Below are 20,549 nucleotides of genomic sequence, written 5' to 3'. Positions count from 1 at the left end.
CAGATCAATAGAGGCTGGAATGTGCCCGAGGGACCTCCAGAGCCTCTGAGGAGCTGCGCCTCCAGACCAAATAAGGACAGGAGCAGCAGGACTTGTCAACCGGACTGAGACGGAGGCTGGCCAGGCTGGAGGCTGCCCAGCGACGAGGACTGGATGAGGGGGCCGAGCGCACAGAGAGGCTGGCTTACATCTGGAAGGCTCCGTGCATAACACCGATAGCCCAAACTCACCCCAGCCGTGCAAGGGTTAAGCGGCAGCGGGTTTTAAAGGCGTTCAACACTTCTGACCACGCAGCTCGCTCGGGTGGACTGGTGGCTGGCGGGGCACTTCCGGCAGTGGTGAAAGTGCAATACAAAAAGAAGAAAATAGAGAAAAACCCAAGTGTGGGGAAAGCTTGGGAGGCAAAGGGCTGGTAGGAGGGAGCGGGGAGCCTGCTCCCAAACTCTGCCTGATGACCTCACTCTCGGGGTGTGGTTTACCACTTGCCCACCCCTTTCATCCCCTCGGCTGTGTTCAAAATCGCCCTAACTTGGACTTTCCCTTGCTTTTTAACAAGTGTTCCCACAGTGAGCAGGGACAGCCACACACACACACACACACACACAAACACAAACACACACACCTCTCCACAGCTGCATGTAGTGGCGCAACAGCAGGGAGCCGCTAAAAGGACATGCCACTCAATGTAGTGCTGAGCGGTCCGGCCCCCTGGGGCTTTCGTCTGATCGGAGGAAAGGACTTCAACCAGCCCCTGACCATCTCCCGGGTGAGTGTGTGTGTGTGTGTGTGTGTGTGTGTCTCTGTGGCTAATCTCGCAAACTACTGGACCTATCAGCCCCTGACCGTCTCCTGTGTGAGTGTGTGTGTGTGAGATAGAGAGAGAGAATGTGGGTATGAGGTCATTATACAGATATAGCCTCCTCTTAACCACAGCTATCTCCAAATGTGTTCAGCCTGACAGGTATTGTTCATTTTAGCCTCCTTATCTCATTCCTCTCCTTTTATATTTGCCTCTTCTCATATCTCCTCATGTTAAACAGACAGGATTACAGAGAGCAGTCGAGGATTCTGTGAATTCCCGCTGAATCGAGCCCGAATCTTGTCCTGATGTGAACCACCTTTACCGTTCTCCGTTTTGCACGACGGCACCGTTGCCAGGGTATCGTGCCACTAGGAGTTGCCCTCCTTTCTAATTGTTGCTTATAAACAGTGTTTGAAGGGGGGGGGGGGGAAGCACATTTGCACTTGTTGCTAGTCCTGAATATGAATCTTGGCCCTCCGCATTAAGCTGATTAGATATAAATCTGCCTTTTTATTCTCGTGGTGCAACCAAATGTTTGGTCTGGGCAGTGGTTTGTTGATCCAGCAGGGTCCATTCTCAAATCAGTATGTGTGGAGCTAAAACTAGTGCGAGGCTTGCACCTGTGTTGCATCAAATGAGCGAGGATTAGATACAAATAGCAGCTCACATTGTGTACCGACACTCGTACACACACATGCATGCACGCATAAAAATACACACACACACACAGTTAGAAACACAATGTAGGTGATGGGGTTCATCTTCAAGAATGTAGGTGTTCTTTGCACATAGTGAAGTGGGGAAAACGCTGATAAATCTGCGCTACGGTCACTTGTGATCCTTTTGAACTGCACATGGGTAAAAAAAATAGAGGCTGTGAATTATATAGCTCTTCACAAAACTTCCACGACACGCAGGCAGCTGGGTAAACACAGATGAGACTGGATTTGGAGTTGATGAGTATGGCTCTGTTGAAAGCCACAGTGCAGCATCACCACACTACACGGTGCTGCACAACTGTATAAGAGTAGTGACCGAAAGGGTGAGAGTTCGCGGACACGAGCGGCTGAAATGAGTTTCCTCCGTAGGGTGTCTGGGCTCAGCCTTAGAGATAGGGCGAGGAGCTCGGACATCCGGAGGGAGCTCCGAGTAGAGCCGCTGCTCCTTCGTGTCGAAAGGAGCCAGTTGAGGTGGTTCAGGCATCTGATAAGGATGCCTCCTGGGCGCCTTCCTTTGGAGGTTTTCCGGGCACAGCCAACTGGGAGGAGACCCCGGGGTAGATCCAAAACTCGCTGGAGGGACTACATGTCCAACCTGGCCTGGGGACACCTTGGGATCCCCCGGGAGGGGCTGGAGGGCCTTGCTGGGGAGAGGGACGTCTGGAGCGCCCTACTTAGCTTGCGGCCACTGCGACCCGACCCCGGAGAAGCAGCTGAAGATGAATGAATGAATGAACTGTATGAGGAGCATGGCTACTGAAGATTAAGAGGGACATATTACATGTAACATACAAAACTATTTCAATAATATAAAAAAATCTTTAAAAAGTCAGCAATTATAAATACTTTTTGAGAGAAATTAATGATTTCCTGTTCGATAACCTATTTGATTGAACGATGGTCAATCGGTAACAAATAACACCTAGAACGTCTACTCTAGGTGATAGGTAATGGTTGATGCAAGATCCAACGGGGTGTAGGCACAGAAGTAGCCATGATTGGCTGTTGCGTCGGCCAACAGACAGCGCAGAACCTTAAAGCGCACTCACTTGAAACAAACGATGTGCACTAAAACATCGTCCTTCGACTTACATATGAAGTCACGGATTATGTTGCTAGCTAGCGTTGTTTAACGCTAGCTTTATAGTTATTTAGCTGTGTGTTTTTTACAATCCACGTTGACATAGAGTTGGTTAGTAAAGGTGCGAGGGCTGAAGGCCCGAGCTGCATCTGAGGAGCGAGGCCGCGGGCTCAGGGGGATCCTGGACGAGCGACCGACCGCGAGGGCCAAAGGCCCGAGCTGCGTCTAACGTCAATCTACTGTTTCCCGCTGTTCCTAAACTGAACTAGTTAGCTAACATGCAACTTAATTCACCCCAACTATTGCTCTGTCTGTCGGTCTGGCAGTCGGTGCGTTTCGAGGTTCCGCGCTGTCTATTGGCCAACGCAACAACCAATCACGTCTACTTCCGTGCGTACACCCCGCTGGATCGAGCATCAACCATAGCTAATTGACAAGCCAGGCTATCGAAGAAGCTATCGACCCCGCACACAGGGACTTGTATCTATTCTTAACATGGGTACTGAACTTGACACCACGCATCTGTCTTCATTCATTATACTGAAATACGGTGTCAGAAGTGGGATAGTGGCAACTTGCCACTGCTCAACGAACCTTTCCTCGGTTTCATCGTTCCACCTGACAGCAATCGCAGCGTCGCTTTCTCTTCGCCATGTTTACATGTGTGCGGCAGACAGCACTCTGTCATCCTATTGGTCAACGTCAAGAAACGCATCGTAGGAGTTGTCAGAATAAATACCAAATATTCTGACACGCTAAGACTTTTCATTGGAGTGTCATGGGGCGTCCCAGATAACACATCGCTGTTCAGTTATGTCACAAAAGCATGTTAGTAAAGAAGCCTGTTCTTCATTCCCAATGTTCGTAATCGGGCCTGACACTGGAAATTTGACAGCGATGACAAAATCGGGGTGAAATCATGTAGTCTGATCCCGGCATTAGGGCAGCCACAGGGACCACAGATCTTTTTCTCAGCATGTCTACTAATTTGATAGTTGTCAGGATGTAGAAAGAGTTCGACCAACTATTACGATAAGTTTTCTTATTTAAAATCCCTGATAGCCACTTTAAGAAATGTTTGTGTTTTCTTGAATGTTTGCTATCAACTTGTTTTGCGTGGTTTCATACATTTCATTGCATTACATTGAACTGGTGTTGACCAGACACAAGGGTTCCCAGATGACCCGACTGTGTTGAGGTTAAATGGGTCTATATTTAAGAATGGCGCTAGGAAGGACTGGCTAAAAATGTTAGTGGTCAGCTCTCTAAAGCGCTGGCTCCGTCTGATAAACCTCACACCTGTTGTGTTAGCGAACAGGCTTCAGCCATGACAGAAGACTGGGAGGAACTAACAAAAGAGGGGGAGAATGGAGAGGAGAATCGGGCAAGTGGAAAAGAATACACGGAGAAAAATAAGAGATGTTGGAATTGCATGGCACGTTTATCAAAGACGGAGAAGAACCGTGAAGGAGGTGGCCCGCTATTACACACATAACATCCCAGCTACTTAAGTGTTGTTGTTTTGTTTTGGTTTTTTTGCCTGACTTTACGTGGCAAATTAATGAATTTACCCCCTTTTCCATTGCTCATGCTCACTTGCTGTTGCTGCACGGGAACCACATCCCTCTAATAAGCACAGCTGCATGCAGAGGCTTCCTCACACTGCCATTTTTGGTTAGGGAGAACGCTTCTGCTCGTGCCCCAGCACTGTTTCCTTCCAGCAGGGTAAACTAAGAGGCAGCGATTACCATTTGCTGCAGAGAGGCAAAGACTACTGAACTACATCTAGCGATCATTTAGTAAGCCTTTTCCTCCTTTATTCCTTTTTCCTTCCATATTTCTTGCTGACTTACTGATTTTCTCCTTTCTGTTATCCTTTCCTTCCTTCCTTCCTTCCTACCTTCCCGCCTCCATTTTGATTGATTTATTCCTTATTTCCTCACTGGCTTTCTTTCTTCCTTTCTTCCTCTAATATTGTTTGATTTTCTTACATTCCTTTTTTGGCTATTCCTTCCATATGCAACTCTCTTTCTGTTATAAAGCCCCTTAATCTTTCTTTTTTTGCTCGGAAAGTGGGGAAAGGCCGTACAAATGCAACGATTAATGTGTTTTGTCATTGCCCACATGTTGGCATAGCTTCCATATGACAGAAACTCAAGAGCGAGCACGAAGGGGGTAGCCCTGAAGGCCGCTGCGCAGGACGGACCAAGGGTGGGACCCTGGGGTGGGACCCTGGGGTAGGCCAGAGCAATCCAGCAAATGCCTGACTGTAAACCATCCTCTCTCTTATACAGCATGATGCATCCACTCAGCCCTCTCGTTCAGCGTTATTTATAGGCGGATGACCTTGTTTCCAGCTTCAATACAACGTCCCCTTGAGAGCGATACAATGTGTCTTTAAAGTTCAAGTTTCCTCAGTGTCGAAATGCAATATGGCTGTCCACGAGTCAGGACGATTTGCAGGATACTGTATCTGGTGATGTTCTTCTGGCTCCGACGTGGAGAAAAAGAACAGGCCGTCTGCTACGGTATCTCTCCATCTTGCCACGGCCCAGCTAGTTATCTGGGTTCACATATTAAATTTGATCACTTCCTGGCCGGCAGCATCCATATTCCATCTGGATGCCTTCAATTGGCGAGGAGCAGCAAATGTTTATTTTATCCCCACGACGAGGGATGAACAGTTTACATGCACACATACCAACCAGGCCAGCGCATTTCTGAAATGGGAGCCCTCGTGTCACATCACGGAAAACAGCATGTGTTGCATGAGGTAGCGCAACACACATGCACGCATACACTCTCAACACACTATCCCTTTCGTATAGTCCAATTTATGTATGCACTTTAAATGCAAAGAGTTTTAGCGCTACACAACAGAAAACAATATCGCAAGTAATGGAAAACACATAAAATGAAGTATGAAATACACGAAACAGACACAGGAGGGGTTTTTAGGGTATGCAAAATGCACTGCGAGAGTGCAAATACTCGACTGACATCGTAACGGTAGCAAAGAAGGGTGAGGGGATTTAAAATGAAGTGTAGAGACAGACATGCTTCTATTTCTAGTCTTTACAGGTCTGCCAGTGTCCATGAAGTGCAAAAAAAGTGCAGTATCTATGCAATGATGAGGGCTGAGGATGAAGAGTTGGGGCCACGACATGGCGGAAGAACCTATTTACGTGGCAAACCATCGTGAAAGCACTGAGCTGTTTCTCCGACCAGAGTTAGATGAAGGGTTGACCTGCTCAGTGGGGTCATGGAGGCCCTTGAATTTTTTTTACATTTTTTTGGGGGGGGGGGTGCATTCTTCCTACATCTGACATTATGCACTCGGCTGAGGAACAGGTGATGGCCATATACTCTGCACACCTGCCTTTTGTAAGGGACAAAGCCTTGTCAAGCTGCTCGATACGGATAACGTGAGGAGATTTGGGGGATGGCTATTGGATATTTACACACACAAAAATGTTATTGTGATCATGGCCAAGCATGTGGAGGCATTCGCTGTTAATCTCGCACAGCGAAAACAGTCCGGTTAGTTCAGAAAACCATATCGCTTTACTGTAATGCAGCCTTTAAGACCAGGGAATGACAACATTCAAGTTTGATCACAACATCGCAATAACCAAAATCCCAGAAAATATCCAGCCTCCTTTCACACTATCAATACTGCATTATTATATATTGCCCAGCTCTGCTAAAAAATAACTCATTCCAAAATAAATCAGAAAAATGTGAAACAAACAGTAGTCTCTGCTTCTGTGCCCCCGGCTCTGCTAATCCCCATCAGTTCATAAGGATTTGAATAGAAATTTGCATCCGAAGCTTCAGTGATAGGATCCACCCGACCAGACCTTCGCACAGACAGCAGACCTTCAGTGATGCGACTAGATGGTTCCCTTGGAGTTACGCGAACAGGGTTTCAAGTAAAGTGGCTGTCTTAAAACAGCGGAAACTAAAGAACACCTCCTGCCGAGCTTCTCCACCCTTTCAGCCCTCGACGTCCGTTCTCTCACTTGCACGGTATGCCACCCTTGCCTATCCCTTACCCACCCCGAATCCTCCTCCCTTGTACCCTCCTGCAGATCACACCAGGCAGCAAGGCCTCTATAGCCAACCTGTGTCCCGGCGATGTGATCCTGGCCATCGAAGGGGTCCCTGCCGCAAACATGATGCACTGTGAAGCCCAGAACAAGATCAAGGAATCGACCACCCAGCTCTGTCTCACTGTTGAAAGGTCCAACCCCACATAATTAATTACGCTTGTTTATGCAAATATAGTGGCTAGAACTTGTTGTACCATAACTCATATTACGGTAGAAAAAGGGAAGTGTGGCGTCCGGGTAGCGTAGCGGTCTATTCCGTTGCCTACCGACACGGGGATCGCCGGTTCAAATCCCTGTGTTGTCTCCGGCTTGGTCGGGCGTCCCTACAGACACAACTGACCGTGTCTGATGGTGGCAAGCCGTATGTGGGTATGCGTCCTGGTCGCTGCACTAGCGCCTCCTCTGGTCGATCGGGGCGCCCGTTCGGAGGGAGGGGGAACTGGGGGGGGAATAGCGTGATCCTCCCACGCGCTACGTCACCCTGGCGAAACTCCTCACGGTCAGGCGAAAAGGAGCGGCTGGCGACTCCACGTGTATGGGAGGAGGCATGCGGTAGTCTGCGGCCCTTCCCGGGGGGTGGGGCAGAGACCGGGACGGCTTGGAAGAGTGGGGCAATTGGCCGGATACAATTGGGAAGAAAAGGGGGGGGGGGGAATCCTAAAAAGAAAAAGGGAAATGTGCCAAATCCGGGTCTTCATATTTTTCATCACCAGTTTATAGACGGAGCCGCAACCTCAGAATCACTGCAACACGTAGCAGATGCCCTGAGTGTTGTGCAGAAAGATGCAGATGGCATTCCTTTCAGCTGATTATGCTCCACACAAATGACTATGAGAACATTTGTGTCTTCATGAGTAAACACACGCACACACACACACACACACACACACACACACACACACACACACACACACAACAAACACTTGTTTTCAATACCCGAGAGGACCCTCGTTGACTAGATTCTTTCCCTCTGGCACCTAACCTTGATTATCAGCACCACATGCCTAACCTTAACCCCACCCAAGTCCTCACCCTGAAATAGACTCCTGAAACAGTCAAGACTGGCCAAAATGTCAGCACTGCAAACAAGCCTTCAGCCTTGTAGCTACAAACACATATTGGTCCTCACAGATACAGCTGAACAAGAACACACACACACAAACCACACACACCACCCAGTCAAGCAGTGGCCTTGAAAAACTTTAGTGTACGATGCATCCGCACCCCCGCATAAGAAACCCCACTGATCTTCCTCTAGCCGTCCATCTGACCTTCACTTCTGTTTCCCCAGGAGTGAAACCAGACTGTGGTCCCCCAAAGTCACAGAAGAGGGCAAAGCTCACCCGTTCAAAATCAACCTGGAAGCAGAGCAGCAGGTGTGCGTGTGTGTTTACTGTGTTGTCCATGTGACCAACGTGCTTGATTAAAGCAGCATGGCTGCTGTACCCCCCCCCCACCACACACACACACCACCCACCCACACATACACCACCACCACCACACACACACACGCCCCAGCTTCCCCCCCTCGGTTCTTTATTTTCTCCCTACACACATTCCAGGAATACAAACCTCCCTCTTCCTTCCTCCCTACATTTCAGGAATACAAACATATCGGCGTGGCTCACAACCGGAAGGCCCAGCCGTTCATCGCAGCAGCCAATATCGACGACAAGCGTCAAGTGGTCAGCGCGGCCTACAACACGCCCATAGGCCTCTACTCCTCAGGCAACATCCAGGACGCCATGCAGGGCCAGATCCGGGGCCTGGTTCACGACAAGCCCGAGAGGTGAGCGTGTCTACCGGTCCTCGTTCTGTAACACTTAACACTGACCCCGGCACCCGGGCTCAGCACCCGCCAGCCTGAGCTGGCCACTGTTGTCATGGTAACCTAACAGATCCCCGTGACAGAGCTGGCGTGGCTAGCGTATAGACCTCTACATTAGGACGTATATTCCATCCCCAAATAAGGGGTTCTGAATCCAGCCCTGCTTGAGTCCAATGTAGAAACGCACACAGGTGTACCTGGCGAATGACTGTAAATTCTCAATATATGGCACGAACTGATTATTTACCGAACCTGGTGGACGATCTGGAGTGACCCCCAAGTTTGGACAACCCCGGGGTTCGAACCCAGGACCTTCTTGCTGTGAGGCGACCACGCTAACCACTGCGCCACCGTGCCATGTGTGTGTGTGTATATATAATTATATATATATATATTATATATATATAATCCAGTGATATATAATCACTGGATTATAGTGAGTCGAGTAAATTCTTTATGAGACAGTGTTTATGGCATGAAACAGGCTTATACTGTCTCATAAAGAATTTACTTGACTCACTGGATTAGGCCTGTACTGCTATGCATTCAAATCTTTTTTCCTGTATCCGTGTTGATATTCCGCTCCTCATTAGTTGAGCACTCAACACCATTGATGGTTTCGGAAAAAAACGCTATAAATACATATATATATACATATATATATACATACATATATACATACACACACACACACATATATATATATATATATATATATACATACATATATACATACATACACACACACACATATATATATATATGTGTGTGTGTGTGTGTGTGTGTGTGAGATGGCCTGACGGCCTGTCCAGGGACCCTGAGAGCAGGATGAGCGGTGTGAATAATGGATGGGTGGGTGGATGGGTGGGTGGGTGGATGGCTGGATGGATGGATGGCTAGATATAGAGTTTGCATGTTCTCCCCGTGTCTGCGTGGGTTTCCGCCGGGTGCTCCTGTTTCCTCCCACAGTCCAAAGACATGTAGGTCAGGTGACTCGGCCGTACCAAATTGTCCCTAGGTGTGAATGTGTCGGCCCTGTGATGACCTGGCGGCATGTCCAGGGTGTCTCCCCGCCTGCTGCCCAACGACTGCTGGGATAGGCTCCAGCGTCCCCTGACCCTAAGTAGGATAAGTGGCTTGGATAATGGATGGATGGCTGTATGGATGAACCTGGTGGAGAACTGTGGAAAGGTATTGCGGTGAGCTCTAGTCATAAGCCAAAAACTGAAATCCACTGCTCACCGCTGAGCTGGTCAGGGCGCCAACCACTCTAAACTGGAAGGGACGTCCCTCCACGCCGGGCGGGCACACCACTCTGGCGAAAAGTCAAAGTCAATGGGTGCTACGGTGGGTTTTCTTGCCAATACTTTAGAAATTAAATCATTTGACTTAGAATAAGTGCTTTGGTAAATGATGACATTACTGTTACGGAAAGGTGCTGTATTAAAATTACTACCTCCGCTCAATTTGTGCATACCTCTTAGTTTTGGAGCACCTCCGGCACTGACTAATGCACACCTCTTCAGCAAATGAATTATGTTTGCAGCAGTTTTAAGGAAGAAAAAAAAAAAAGCTCAGCTCATTTCCCTACCTCCAAAACATTTAATTGGCTTGTTTGTCTATTTTAAATGTATCCAACAGCTATTTCTACGTGTTGCACAGTGTAGCTGGTGGCCCCATCTATTTAGTTTAGTTTAGATAAACATTTATCTTAACGTGATGTATATCCTCATGGTTTGGACTCTGTAAATCCTTGCTGCTGTGTGTGTGTGTGTGTGTGTGTGTGTGTGTGTGTGTGTGTGTGTGTGTGTGTGTGTGTACATGTTTAACTCTCCTAATGTGGTCCAAATGTCCCCATTAGGATAGAAAAACCAGAAACCACCTACCTTGTGTGGCCATTTTAGAGGTCCTCACAAGGAAGAGGGTCTATTTTAGGGTTAGGACTTGGTTTTAGGGTTAAGGTTAGAATTAGGGTTAGGTTAAGGTTAAGGTTAGGGTAAGGGTTAGGGTTGGGCATGTAGTTTGCGTGGTTAAGGTTAGGGTTAAGGGCTAGGAAATGAACGTAGTCAATGAGGGGTCCTCATAAGGATAGTGAAACGAGTGTGTGTGTGTGTGTGTGTGAGCACCTAGACAACAAACAGCTACGACAGCCTTTTGGCCAACAACACTCGCACTTCATTTCAGCCGTGGCACCCTGGACGGACAGACCTGGACGCGTGTCTCTCACTAAACACGCTAAAATATCATCAGCAGTGGGGGGCGTCCGGGGGGCGTGGCGGTCTATTCCGTTGCCTACCAACAACGCGGATTGCCGGTTCGAACCCCCGCGTTACCTCCGGCTTGGTCGGGCGTCCCTACAGACACAATTGACCCTTCGCTAAGGCCCGCCCCCCTTAGTTACTGTTGCTAAGTCCGTCAAGCTTTAACATTATTTCACGGTTAATAAAAGTAATTACTTACCTCGGAGCGGACAAAGCTGCGCTTGTTGATCTTTGAGGGGTTCAGCTGGATGTGAGGACGTCCACAGCCTGCACTTTTCAGGGTTTGATTCTGGTTTTGGAAAGGGGGGAAAAAAACGTACATCTCCTTCCAGCCTCTCCGGGTAACGAGTGTCACTGTTACAAGTGGCCCAGGCACAACGTTTAACCATAACCAGCTAAAAGTCCAAAAAAACCAGCTCGGAAATCTGAAACTTCTGCATCGGAGTCAACGGAGCGCCGCCATGAAAGTGTCGGACCTCTGTCCTACGCGGCGCTGTGACGGGCAAGTCTGCGTTTCGGGGGCTTGGCTTAGCTAAGGGTCAATTGGCCGTGTCTGCGGGAGGGAAGCCGGACGTGGGTATGTGTCCTCGTCGCTGCTCTAGCGCCTCCTCTGGTCGGTTGAGGCATTGTTTGGGGGGGGGGGAATAGCGTGATCCTCCTGTAGCGGGGAAGGAGCCCCGCTAGGTAGGGGTGTAAGGGGTGCAATTAGTATAGGCCTACCCCGGACGTCTAGAAGAACGCCAGATCTAGGTCTGCGCCCCCTAGTACAATTAGCCCCAGTACCAACCGACAGTTAGTGTATTTTACCTATCTGTCTTGGCCCTCTGATCCTGTATGAGCCAACAAAAGTGGGCTTCAGGATGTTTGTCTTATCGGCACGGTGTCTACCTGAAGTGTGGGGAGCTCCTGACATAAACCTTACCTTAGCACCACCACCCCCCTTCCCAGTACCTAGCTAGATAGGTGGGGCGCCCCTACCTACTCCAGGGCAGTAGCAACGCCACAAAATGTATACACACAGTCAACAAACCATAAACCCACCACTGGTGGAAAACGTTTTAGTAAAACAAAATTTTTTGATAGTAACGCAAAGCTGGTTTACAAAATAACCCACTTTCACTAAATTGAACAAAAATTACAAGAACATGCAAACAGTCCCTGAAGTGTCCAATACTACATTCAATTCGGGGTTTTTGTTTTTTTTTTTTTTTTTTACACACGGTTCGTCGGGATCTTCTCACCAGGTCCCCGCTCACTAATATAAATCAGCCTTAGTTGTGATGGTGGTCTTCCCAGTTCACAGTTCAATTAGAAAAATAAAAACATACCTGTTTCTGATGAGGGTCAAAAGCATAAAAATCCAAATGCCAGGCTGCGTAGGGCAGGTAACTCGCAGGATGAGGCAGGGGGAATCGCTGAGACGACGTCCGGATGGCAGGGACTCTGGACGGCAGGGACTCTGGACGGCAGGGACTCGATGGCAGGGATTCTCTGTGGCAGGGACTCTGGATGGCAGGGACTCTGGGTGGCAGGGACTCTGGGTGGCAGGGACTCTGGATGGCAGGGACTCTGGACGGCAGGGACTCGATGGCAGGGACTCTGGGTGGCAGGGATTCTGGATGGCAGGGACTCTGGACGGCAGGGACTCTGGATGGAAGGGATTCTGGGTGGCAGGGACTCTGGACGGCAGGGACTCTGGACGGCAGGGACTCTGGACGGCAGGGACTCGATGGCAGGGATTCTCTGTGGCAGGGACTCTGGATGCCAGGGACTCTGGGTGGCAGGGACTCTGGTGGGCAGGGACTCTGGTGGGCAGGGACTCTGGTGGACAGGGACTCTGGTGGACAGGGACTCTGGGTGGCAGGGACTCTGGACGGCAGGGACTCCGGACGGCAGGGACTCTGGTGGACAGGGACTCTGGATGGCAGGGACTCTGGACGGCAGGGACTCGATGGCAGGGACTCTGGATGGCAGGGACTCTGGATGGCAGGGACTCTGGATGGCAGGGACTCGATGGCAGGGACTCTGGATGGCAGGGACTCTGGACGGCAGGGACTCTGGCTGGCAGGGATTCTGGGTGGCAGGGACTCTGGATGGCAGGGACTCTGGATGGCAGGGACCCTGGTTGGCAGGGACTCTGGTTGGCAGGGACTCTTCTAGCGGCTCCTAGAACTCCCGGTCCGGCTCCTTTACGCTGCAAGTGCGTGCTCGTGTGATGGCGCGCGTCCGTCTCCCGCTCCGCAATGATTTATTATCGGGTTAACCGTGTCATAGCTACACCGACTTCCGCTCGACATGGCATTTAATGTGACCTCACTATCGAAGGCCTACACTGCTGCCTTCTGCTTTCAGACATAGCTGCTACGCCGCTAGTCCCCCACCCAGAACAACACTCTGTGGGCCCCCTTAGTCCGAAATCACTCCACTTACGATCCACGCATCGTTTAGCAGCCGAGCCGTCTTCCCGAACTGGGTTTATACCACAGCCTATTTTTTTAGTCCCTCGCTCGCCTCGCCTCGCCCTACCCGCCGCCTTACTTGAGGCACGCGCTTCCTTTTCTCTCCTTCCGCTTCCTCTTCGGCGCATCTCTAGCCCCGCCTCCCTCATCACCGATAGGCCAACCTGTCCTGATTGAGGTAAGCAGGCCAGTAAACAATAACCACTGTCTGTACACTCCCACGCGCTACGTCCCTCCCCCACTGGCGAAACTCCTCGCTGTCAGGTGAAAAGAAGTGGCTGGTGACTCCACATGTATCGGATAGTCTGCAGCCCCCCCCCCCCCCCCCCCCGATGGGCAGAGGGGCTGGAGCAGCGACCGGTACGGCTTGGAAGAGTGGGGTATTTGGCCAAGTACAATTGGGAGAAAAGAAATATCCAAAAACAAAGGGGGGGGGGGGAATCATCACACGTGATTACAGCTGCTCAGCCAGTCTCCCACCCGAGACAGACAGAAACTACACCCCCACCCCCACCCACTTCAGCTTTCTTTCTCTGTTCTTATTTGTGTGTGAATATGTATGAATTTGCTCATAAATGGATTTACAGCCCACTTTGGTTAATGGATGACTGCTGTTAGTCTTGATCTGTCATGTAGTAGGCATATGGTAGTCTATGCCATGCATCTGGGAATTTGTGTTGCAGTTGTACGGAGTTGATTGTGTTTGTTTGCAATAAAAATCATATCCTCAGCATAGCATACTTGTTTAATTACAGATCATGAAAATATAACACTGTTGTGGCGTCCCATGTATCATGACACATTGGACCCCTGCGTTCCCAGTCTACCTACTCACTGGGTCCAACACGCACTCCGTGTCCTATAGGACCTCACGATTTCAAAACAGCCCTGGCTACATGTTGTTAATGGTTGCTATGGCAGACAGCACATTCTCACTGTGCCATTTTCCAGAAATATACTTCTGAACCCTCTTGAGGGATTGAAACAATCTACTGAAATGTTTTTGATCAGCGCCATCTGCTATGAGCGTACCAAGCTATATTCCCAAGACTGTCTTGGGTAAACTGTTCTATTCTCTTCTGCAGAAATTTTGTTGTTAGAGGATAGACGGAAATGGGGTTCAAACCGGTAAGGATTAATGCCACCTGTGCTCCCCGGTGCACTCTCTGCATTCCCAAAGGCAGAAGAATCGTAAGAAAGCTGTAAATCTCCAGTGTAAATCTCCAGGGTTGGACCACAGGCGGATTATGAGAAAATGGGCCCCTGGGCATGGACGCGTAAAAGCCCCTCCCCGCCTCCCCAGCAGGGCAGGTACACTGACTTGCAGCTACCGGCACAATAACTGAATTCACCTGTGCCTCAACAGGATTCACAGCACACATACACACAATCCACGCCAGCAGCATATCAACCAGGACGTACCTGCACTTCCCTTCAGTCTTTCAGCAGGACTTTTGGGGCTCTGTTATTGACATGTGTGACTAAGCGATGTAGGCCCTGTGTGACGGCCTGGCGGCCTGTCCAGGTTGTCTCCCCGCCTGCTGCCCAATGACTGCTGGGATAGGCTCCAGCATCCCCATGACCCTGAGAGCAGGATAAGCAGTTCGGATAATGGGTGGATGGATGGACTAAGCGACAAGAAATGCGAACTGCCTTGGTCATTCTAGTGTTAATAACAGCGACTTGACACAGAGGCTCTGGTTTAGGGGCCCCGAGCCCTTTGGCCCCTGGGCCAGGGCCCGGTAGGCTCGTTCAGTAATCCACTCATGTGTCGGACTCGGACACGCTCCGATTGTCATGTGGTTTCAGCAAAGACGTCCATGCAGTGACGTCACATACGGTCAGAGGGATTTCTGGGATTTGCTCGATAAGCAGCTTCTGCTCAACTGTGCAAACCAGTGAAGTGGCAGAAAACCCGTCATGGTCTCAGGAACGGGTGCGCATGATTTGATCAGGTTTTTTGATATGTTGTTAAGGAGAAGACCACAATTTCACTATAATTAATTAGACCATCATTCAGCCCATACTTCAACGATGTCTAACAGTAAATATTGATTCTTTAACTTTTGAAGAGATCTCTCTTGTGTATTTCTAGATTGGTTGAGGTGGATTTTTTGGGGGGGGTTACCGGGGGGTGGGGGGGTTAGCCCTTTTTCTCCCCAATTGTATCTGGCCCAGATACACCAGTGACCAGATGTGTAGCTCATCATTGAATATGGCTTACTGAAGCACATGGGACCAGTCTTTCCATGGCTTACCAGATGGCATCCGGATGTGGGCCACTTCAGGCAATGATGCGGCACTGATGGCCCTTCTTCTGGCCCTGACAAAATGGATATGTGAGCCTAAAGTGGCCCACATGTATAACAGCAAATATGGCCCAGATACGCCAAATCCCATGTGGGCCTTTTTTGGCAAAGATGCGGTGCTCTCGGCAACATGTAATCTGGATGTGACCCTGAAGTGGCCCGTGTGGTAAATGGTGAACATGGCCCAAATATCACAAAACAAATATGGGCCACCTTTGGCGAATATGTGGCACATGCGGCATTGCTATGGCTTGGTTCTGGCCCAGATCTGGCAAACAGGAGCGGACCGCCCAAGTGCCACCCTTCCACGCGGTATGCGGGCCGGATGAAGTGTCGGGTGTGGGACGGGCCCGGGCCACAGAAATGTTGCTATCTGGCTTAGCCCCGGACCTGCTTCTGGACGAGACTGTAACCCACATGTCGTGTGTCAGACGTGCTGTCAGAACACAGCACAGCTCTGCAGCCAGTCAGGAGGACGCAGCACATCTAGTATATCAGGTCAAGTTCAGTTTACTGGAAAAATTACTTCCGAAAAAAAAAAAGCACTAAGTGTTAGCCAAAGTGATGTAGAGAAACTATGCAAATTAGAGACAAAACAGAAACTACTGGGCTGTGGGACAGACCGGCCCGTCAGCACTTCAGACATGTTAAATGTCGCTGAGGTGCAGCAGCTAAAGTTGAATTGATATGACTGCAAAACCGCCCGTTGGGTGGACTTGAGCAAAAACAAGAAGGATTTTGCCTTCGCTGCTCACCAGCTGGGATCCTCCCTCCTTCCCTCCCTCCCTCCTTCCCTCCCCCCCTCTCTCACACCTTAGTTTGGTCGATGTGCTATCCTCACTTCCTTCACTCCTGTTATCACTCTCATCTTTTTCTTCTCCTTTTATGGCCTCCTGCTCCTGCTGCTTCTTTATAATCTGTAGCTGGCTGCCTCCGCCTAATCTTGCCCGCGGTATCCAGGAAGTATTAGACGCTGTCCGTCACAGCGGGAACGCATCAGTTCTGCTGCAAGCAACCTAAACCTAGTAGTGGGCACGTGGAGGTAGAAAGTTCCATTTGAAGCCATGGCGGGGCTTTGTCATGGTTAAAATGTGTGTGTGTGTGTGTGTGTGTGTGTGTGTGTGTGTGTGTGTGTGTGTGTGTGTGTGTGTGTGTGTGTTTTGTTTAGCTCAAGGACCTTAACTTCCATTGAGGACTCTGACGTATACCAGATGTTACAGAGAGACCAAGAGGATCACCACCAACCCCGGCAGTCCGGCTCCTTCAAAGCCCTGCAGGATTTCGTTGACAGCGACGGTGAGTTCTCCCCCCCCCCCTCAACTTCCCGGGAGATTATGAGCATCCTGGCCTCCTCCGGCTTGGTCGGCCTCCCTATACAGGACACAATCGGCCGTGTCTGCGGGTGGGAAGCCGGATGTGGGTACGTGTCCTGGGTCGCTGCACTAGCGCCTCCTCTGGTGGGTCGGGGCGGGGAGCTGGGGTGGGATAGCGTGATCCTCCCACACGCTACGTCCCCCTGGTGAAACTCCTCACTGTCAGGTGAAAAGAAGCGGCTGGCGACTCCAACGTGTATCAGAGGAGGCCTGTGGTGGTCTGCAGCCCTCCCCGGATCGGCAGAGGGGGCGGAGCAGTGTGGGGAAGCTAATTGGCCGGATACAATTGAGGAGAAAAAGGGGATATATATATGTATATATATATATATATATATCTATATATATATATGTGTGTGTGTGTGTGTATATATATATGTGTGTGTATATATATATATATATATATGTGTGTGTGTGTATATATGTATATATATATCTATATCTATATATATATGTGTGTTGTGTATATATATATATTGTGTGTGTATATATATATATATATATGTGTGTGTATATATATGTATATATATATCTCCAACGTGCATGAAAGTCGTGCAATGACCAATGACCACATGGCAGTGAGAACCGTTCTTCTTTCCTCAAATTGATTTTAGCAACAGTAAAGGTACAATCTATTGGAGCCTGTCGTGGGAGAATCCGCACATTAAAGCACAGGCTACACGTTTTGCCGCTCCTCAGATTGCCGCATAGCTCGAGCTTCTCCTTTTAAAAGTCAACACATCTGCAGCATCATGCGGCCGCGTCGCCTCGGTTGCCTTTCACTCGTCTTTTCCCTCCAACAGTTGCTCGCCGACAGGTGGCGCTCACCTCTCGTTCTCTCGACTCGTCCTCGTCTCCCAAAGTGTTGCGCAACCACTCGTCCGCGGGCGCCACCCCCGTGCGTCTCTGAGTCAGTGGCCGCTGTGTTGAGTGCTCTCGCTCTCGCTCGCTCTCTCTCTCGCTCTCTCTCTCTCTCTCTCTCTCTCTCTCTCTCTCTCTCTCTCTCTCTCTCTCTCTCTCTCTCTCTCTCTCTCTCTCTCTCTCTCTCTCTCTCTCTCTCTCTCTCTCTCTCTCTCTCTCTCTCTCTCTCTCTCTCTCTCTCTCTCTCTCTCTCTCTCTCTCTCTCTCTCTCTCTCTCTCTCTCTCTCTCTCTCTCTCGTCTTCTCTCTCTCTCTCTCTCTCTCTCTCTCTCTCTCTCTCTCTCTCTCTCTCTCTCTCTCTCTCTCTCTCCCTCCCTCCCCTGCTTGTTCAGGCACTCGGGCCCATTGTCACCAGGACGGTGAGAGCCCCGACCACCAAGCCGACTCCGCCCACGGGGAACCTGCAGAAGCTGCCCCTCTGCGACAAGTGTGGAAACGGCATTGTGTACGTATATGGGAAAACAGGGCTGTGACGTAACTGGCTGCAGCACCCTGCCCCGTTTATGTTCAAATATCGCCCTCGTGACAACTTTTTCATCTCCCCCCCCCCTCTCTCTCTCTCTCTAATGACGCAGGGGGGACGGTTGTGAAAGCGAGGGATAAATTTCGCCACCCCGGTTGCTTCGTGTGCTCCGACTGTGACGTCAACCTGAAACAGAAGGGCTATTTCTTCGTGGAAGGGCAGCTGTACTGCGAGACGCACGCCCGGGCCCGAACGAGACCCCCGGAGGGGCACGACCTCATCACGACGTTCGCTTCTTCGTAAAGGCGCGCGCACGCCCGCCCCCCCTCCCGTTATGACGTCACAAACAATTACTCACAGACACGCGCACGCGCACAGGCACGTTTTTGCCAAACAACCCCCTCATGCTGTACGTGTTGCGGGTGTCCGTCTCCATTCGGACGTCTTCTTGTTGTGTTTTGCACTAGGGCTCGGGGGGTGTTGAGGGGGGGGGGTCACACTTTCTCTCACATTTTAACACACACAGGTTTTGATTTTCAAAGTTTTGTCGGTTTTGCAAAACAAAAGAGTAATAATATAAATAAAAGCACACAACGGAAAAGTTGAAGAGTTTGCCTGATGGGGAAAATGGCGGCGCTGTAGTTTTAAGACACTGGGACTTTTTTAACCCTGTGAGCGAGACAACGGGTTGGGCCTCCTTCTGAGAGGAGCCTCCCCTCCCCCCTTGGGTGAAACAGCACCCAGCTGAGAAGGCCGACCTCCCCATCGCTCTCTCCTCAGGGAAAGTCTCCGGCAAATAAACATTATCAATCTGTTGGGAGTGACTAATTACTGATTTGTCTGTTGGCTTGTTTTGCAGGAAGAAAACAAAGAAACGCCACACTAGCCGAGAGCAGCCGTGCCCAATTTTCAGTAAGCTCAGACAAACACGTCATATGGGTGTCGGACGCGTGTAAATGCTCCGAGGCACAGCCATGCAAATATTTGCAGAGGCTCACAAGCGCACGCGGGCCCGATCTTGCAAATGCGTGTGGCCACCAAAAGAGGATTAGGCGCGTGTGGAAAACCCATTCGAGTTGGGTGATTGGAATGAGGAATCCTGACTTTACCTCTCAGAAGTCCTTAAAAGTTTTCCCCCGCGCCCCTGGTCCCCCTGCGTACTTCACAAACACCTAAATATGGAAATCAAGTCTCGCACGGGCACCATTTGGTTTGCAAATGAACAGGATGTGAACATGTTAGCGGCGACCACGGATCACAAGAGTTTGTAGGTTAGGAACGACGAGTGTGACGTGAAATTATACGAGGTGGTGTGGACATCTTAGAAGTCTTTGTTGTGACAGGCATCTGCAGGTTCTGCAGTGCATCTGCCGTTCTGTGCCTATGCAACACATAGCATAGCATAGCACAGGTGGCGCGGTGGTCAGCGCTGTCGCCTCGCCGCAAGAAGGTCCTGGGTTCGAACCCTGGGGTCGTCCGCCGCATGTTCTCCCCGTGTCCGCGGTGGGTTTTCTCCGGGTGCTCCGGTTTCCCCCCCCCCCACCATCCAAGAGACACGCCCCTGACCGAGGCATGGCAAGACGAACTGGAGTTGGTCACCGGGCGCCGCACGGCGACTGCCCACTGATCCTAGCTACGCCACTAGGATGAGTTAAATCCACCCGTCCATCCATTATCCGAACCGCTTCTCCTGCTCTCAGGGTGGCGGGGGTGCTGGAGCCTATCCCAGCAGCCACTGGGCGGCAGGCGGGGAGACACCCTGGACAGGCCGCCAGGCCTTCACAGGGCCAACACACACAAACACATTCATATGGCCGGTTCACCTGACCTACAGGTCTTTGGACTGTGGGAGGAAACCGGAGCCCCCGGAGGAAACCCACACAGACACGGGGAGAACATGCAAACTCCACACAGAGGACGACCCGGGACGACCCACCATGGTTGGACTGCCCCGGGGGCTCGAACCCAGGACCTTCTTGCTGTGAGGCGACCGCGCTGGATGGGTTAAATACAGCAAGTAATTTCCCTACAGGGATCAATAAAGTATCTCAAAATCCAAAACAAAACCAAACAACGCAGCTTCGTCAGCGACTGATGCCCACAAACAGGAAACAAGGGCGTGAACCCAACAGGATGGAGAGATGTCTCCTTCCCCTGCCTCACTCTGCACCTCTAAAACCGATGACTTTTCAAAATTGCATACTGGACGGAGTCAAGCGGAAACC

At 50.3% G+C, this 20,549-nt stretch overlaps 1 protein-coding gene across 1 annotated transcript; it reads left to right on the top strand.

Moving 5' to 3' along the window:
* Positions 1-410: 410 nt before the first annotated feature.
* Positions 411-19,139, top strand: LOC130112545 (PDZ and LIM domain protein 3-like). The gene is given in 8 exon segments (XM_056279963.1): positions 411-766; positions 6,694-6,845; positions 8,006-8,090; positions 8,316-8,503; positions 16,740-16,867; positions 18,194-18,201; positions 18,203-18,307; positions 18,439-19,139. Coding segments are annotated over 8 exon segments (948 nt in total). The 5' UTR covers positions 411-673; the 3' UTR covers positions 18,628-19,139.
* The last annotated feature ends 1,410 nt before the right edge of the window (positions 19,140-20,549 follow it).

Source organism: Lampris incognitus, chromosome 5, assembly GCF_029633865.1.
Source record: "Lampris incognitus isolate fLamInc1 chromosome 5, fLamInc1.hap2, whole genome shotgun sequence".
Taxonomy (NCBI): domain Eukaryota; kingdom Metazoa; phylum Chordata; class Actinopteri; order Lampriformes; family Lampridae; genus Lampris; species Lampris incognitus.
This window is presented reverse-complemented; position numbering and strand designations above follow the sequence as displayed.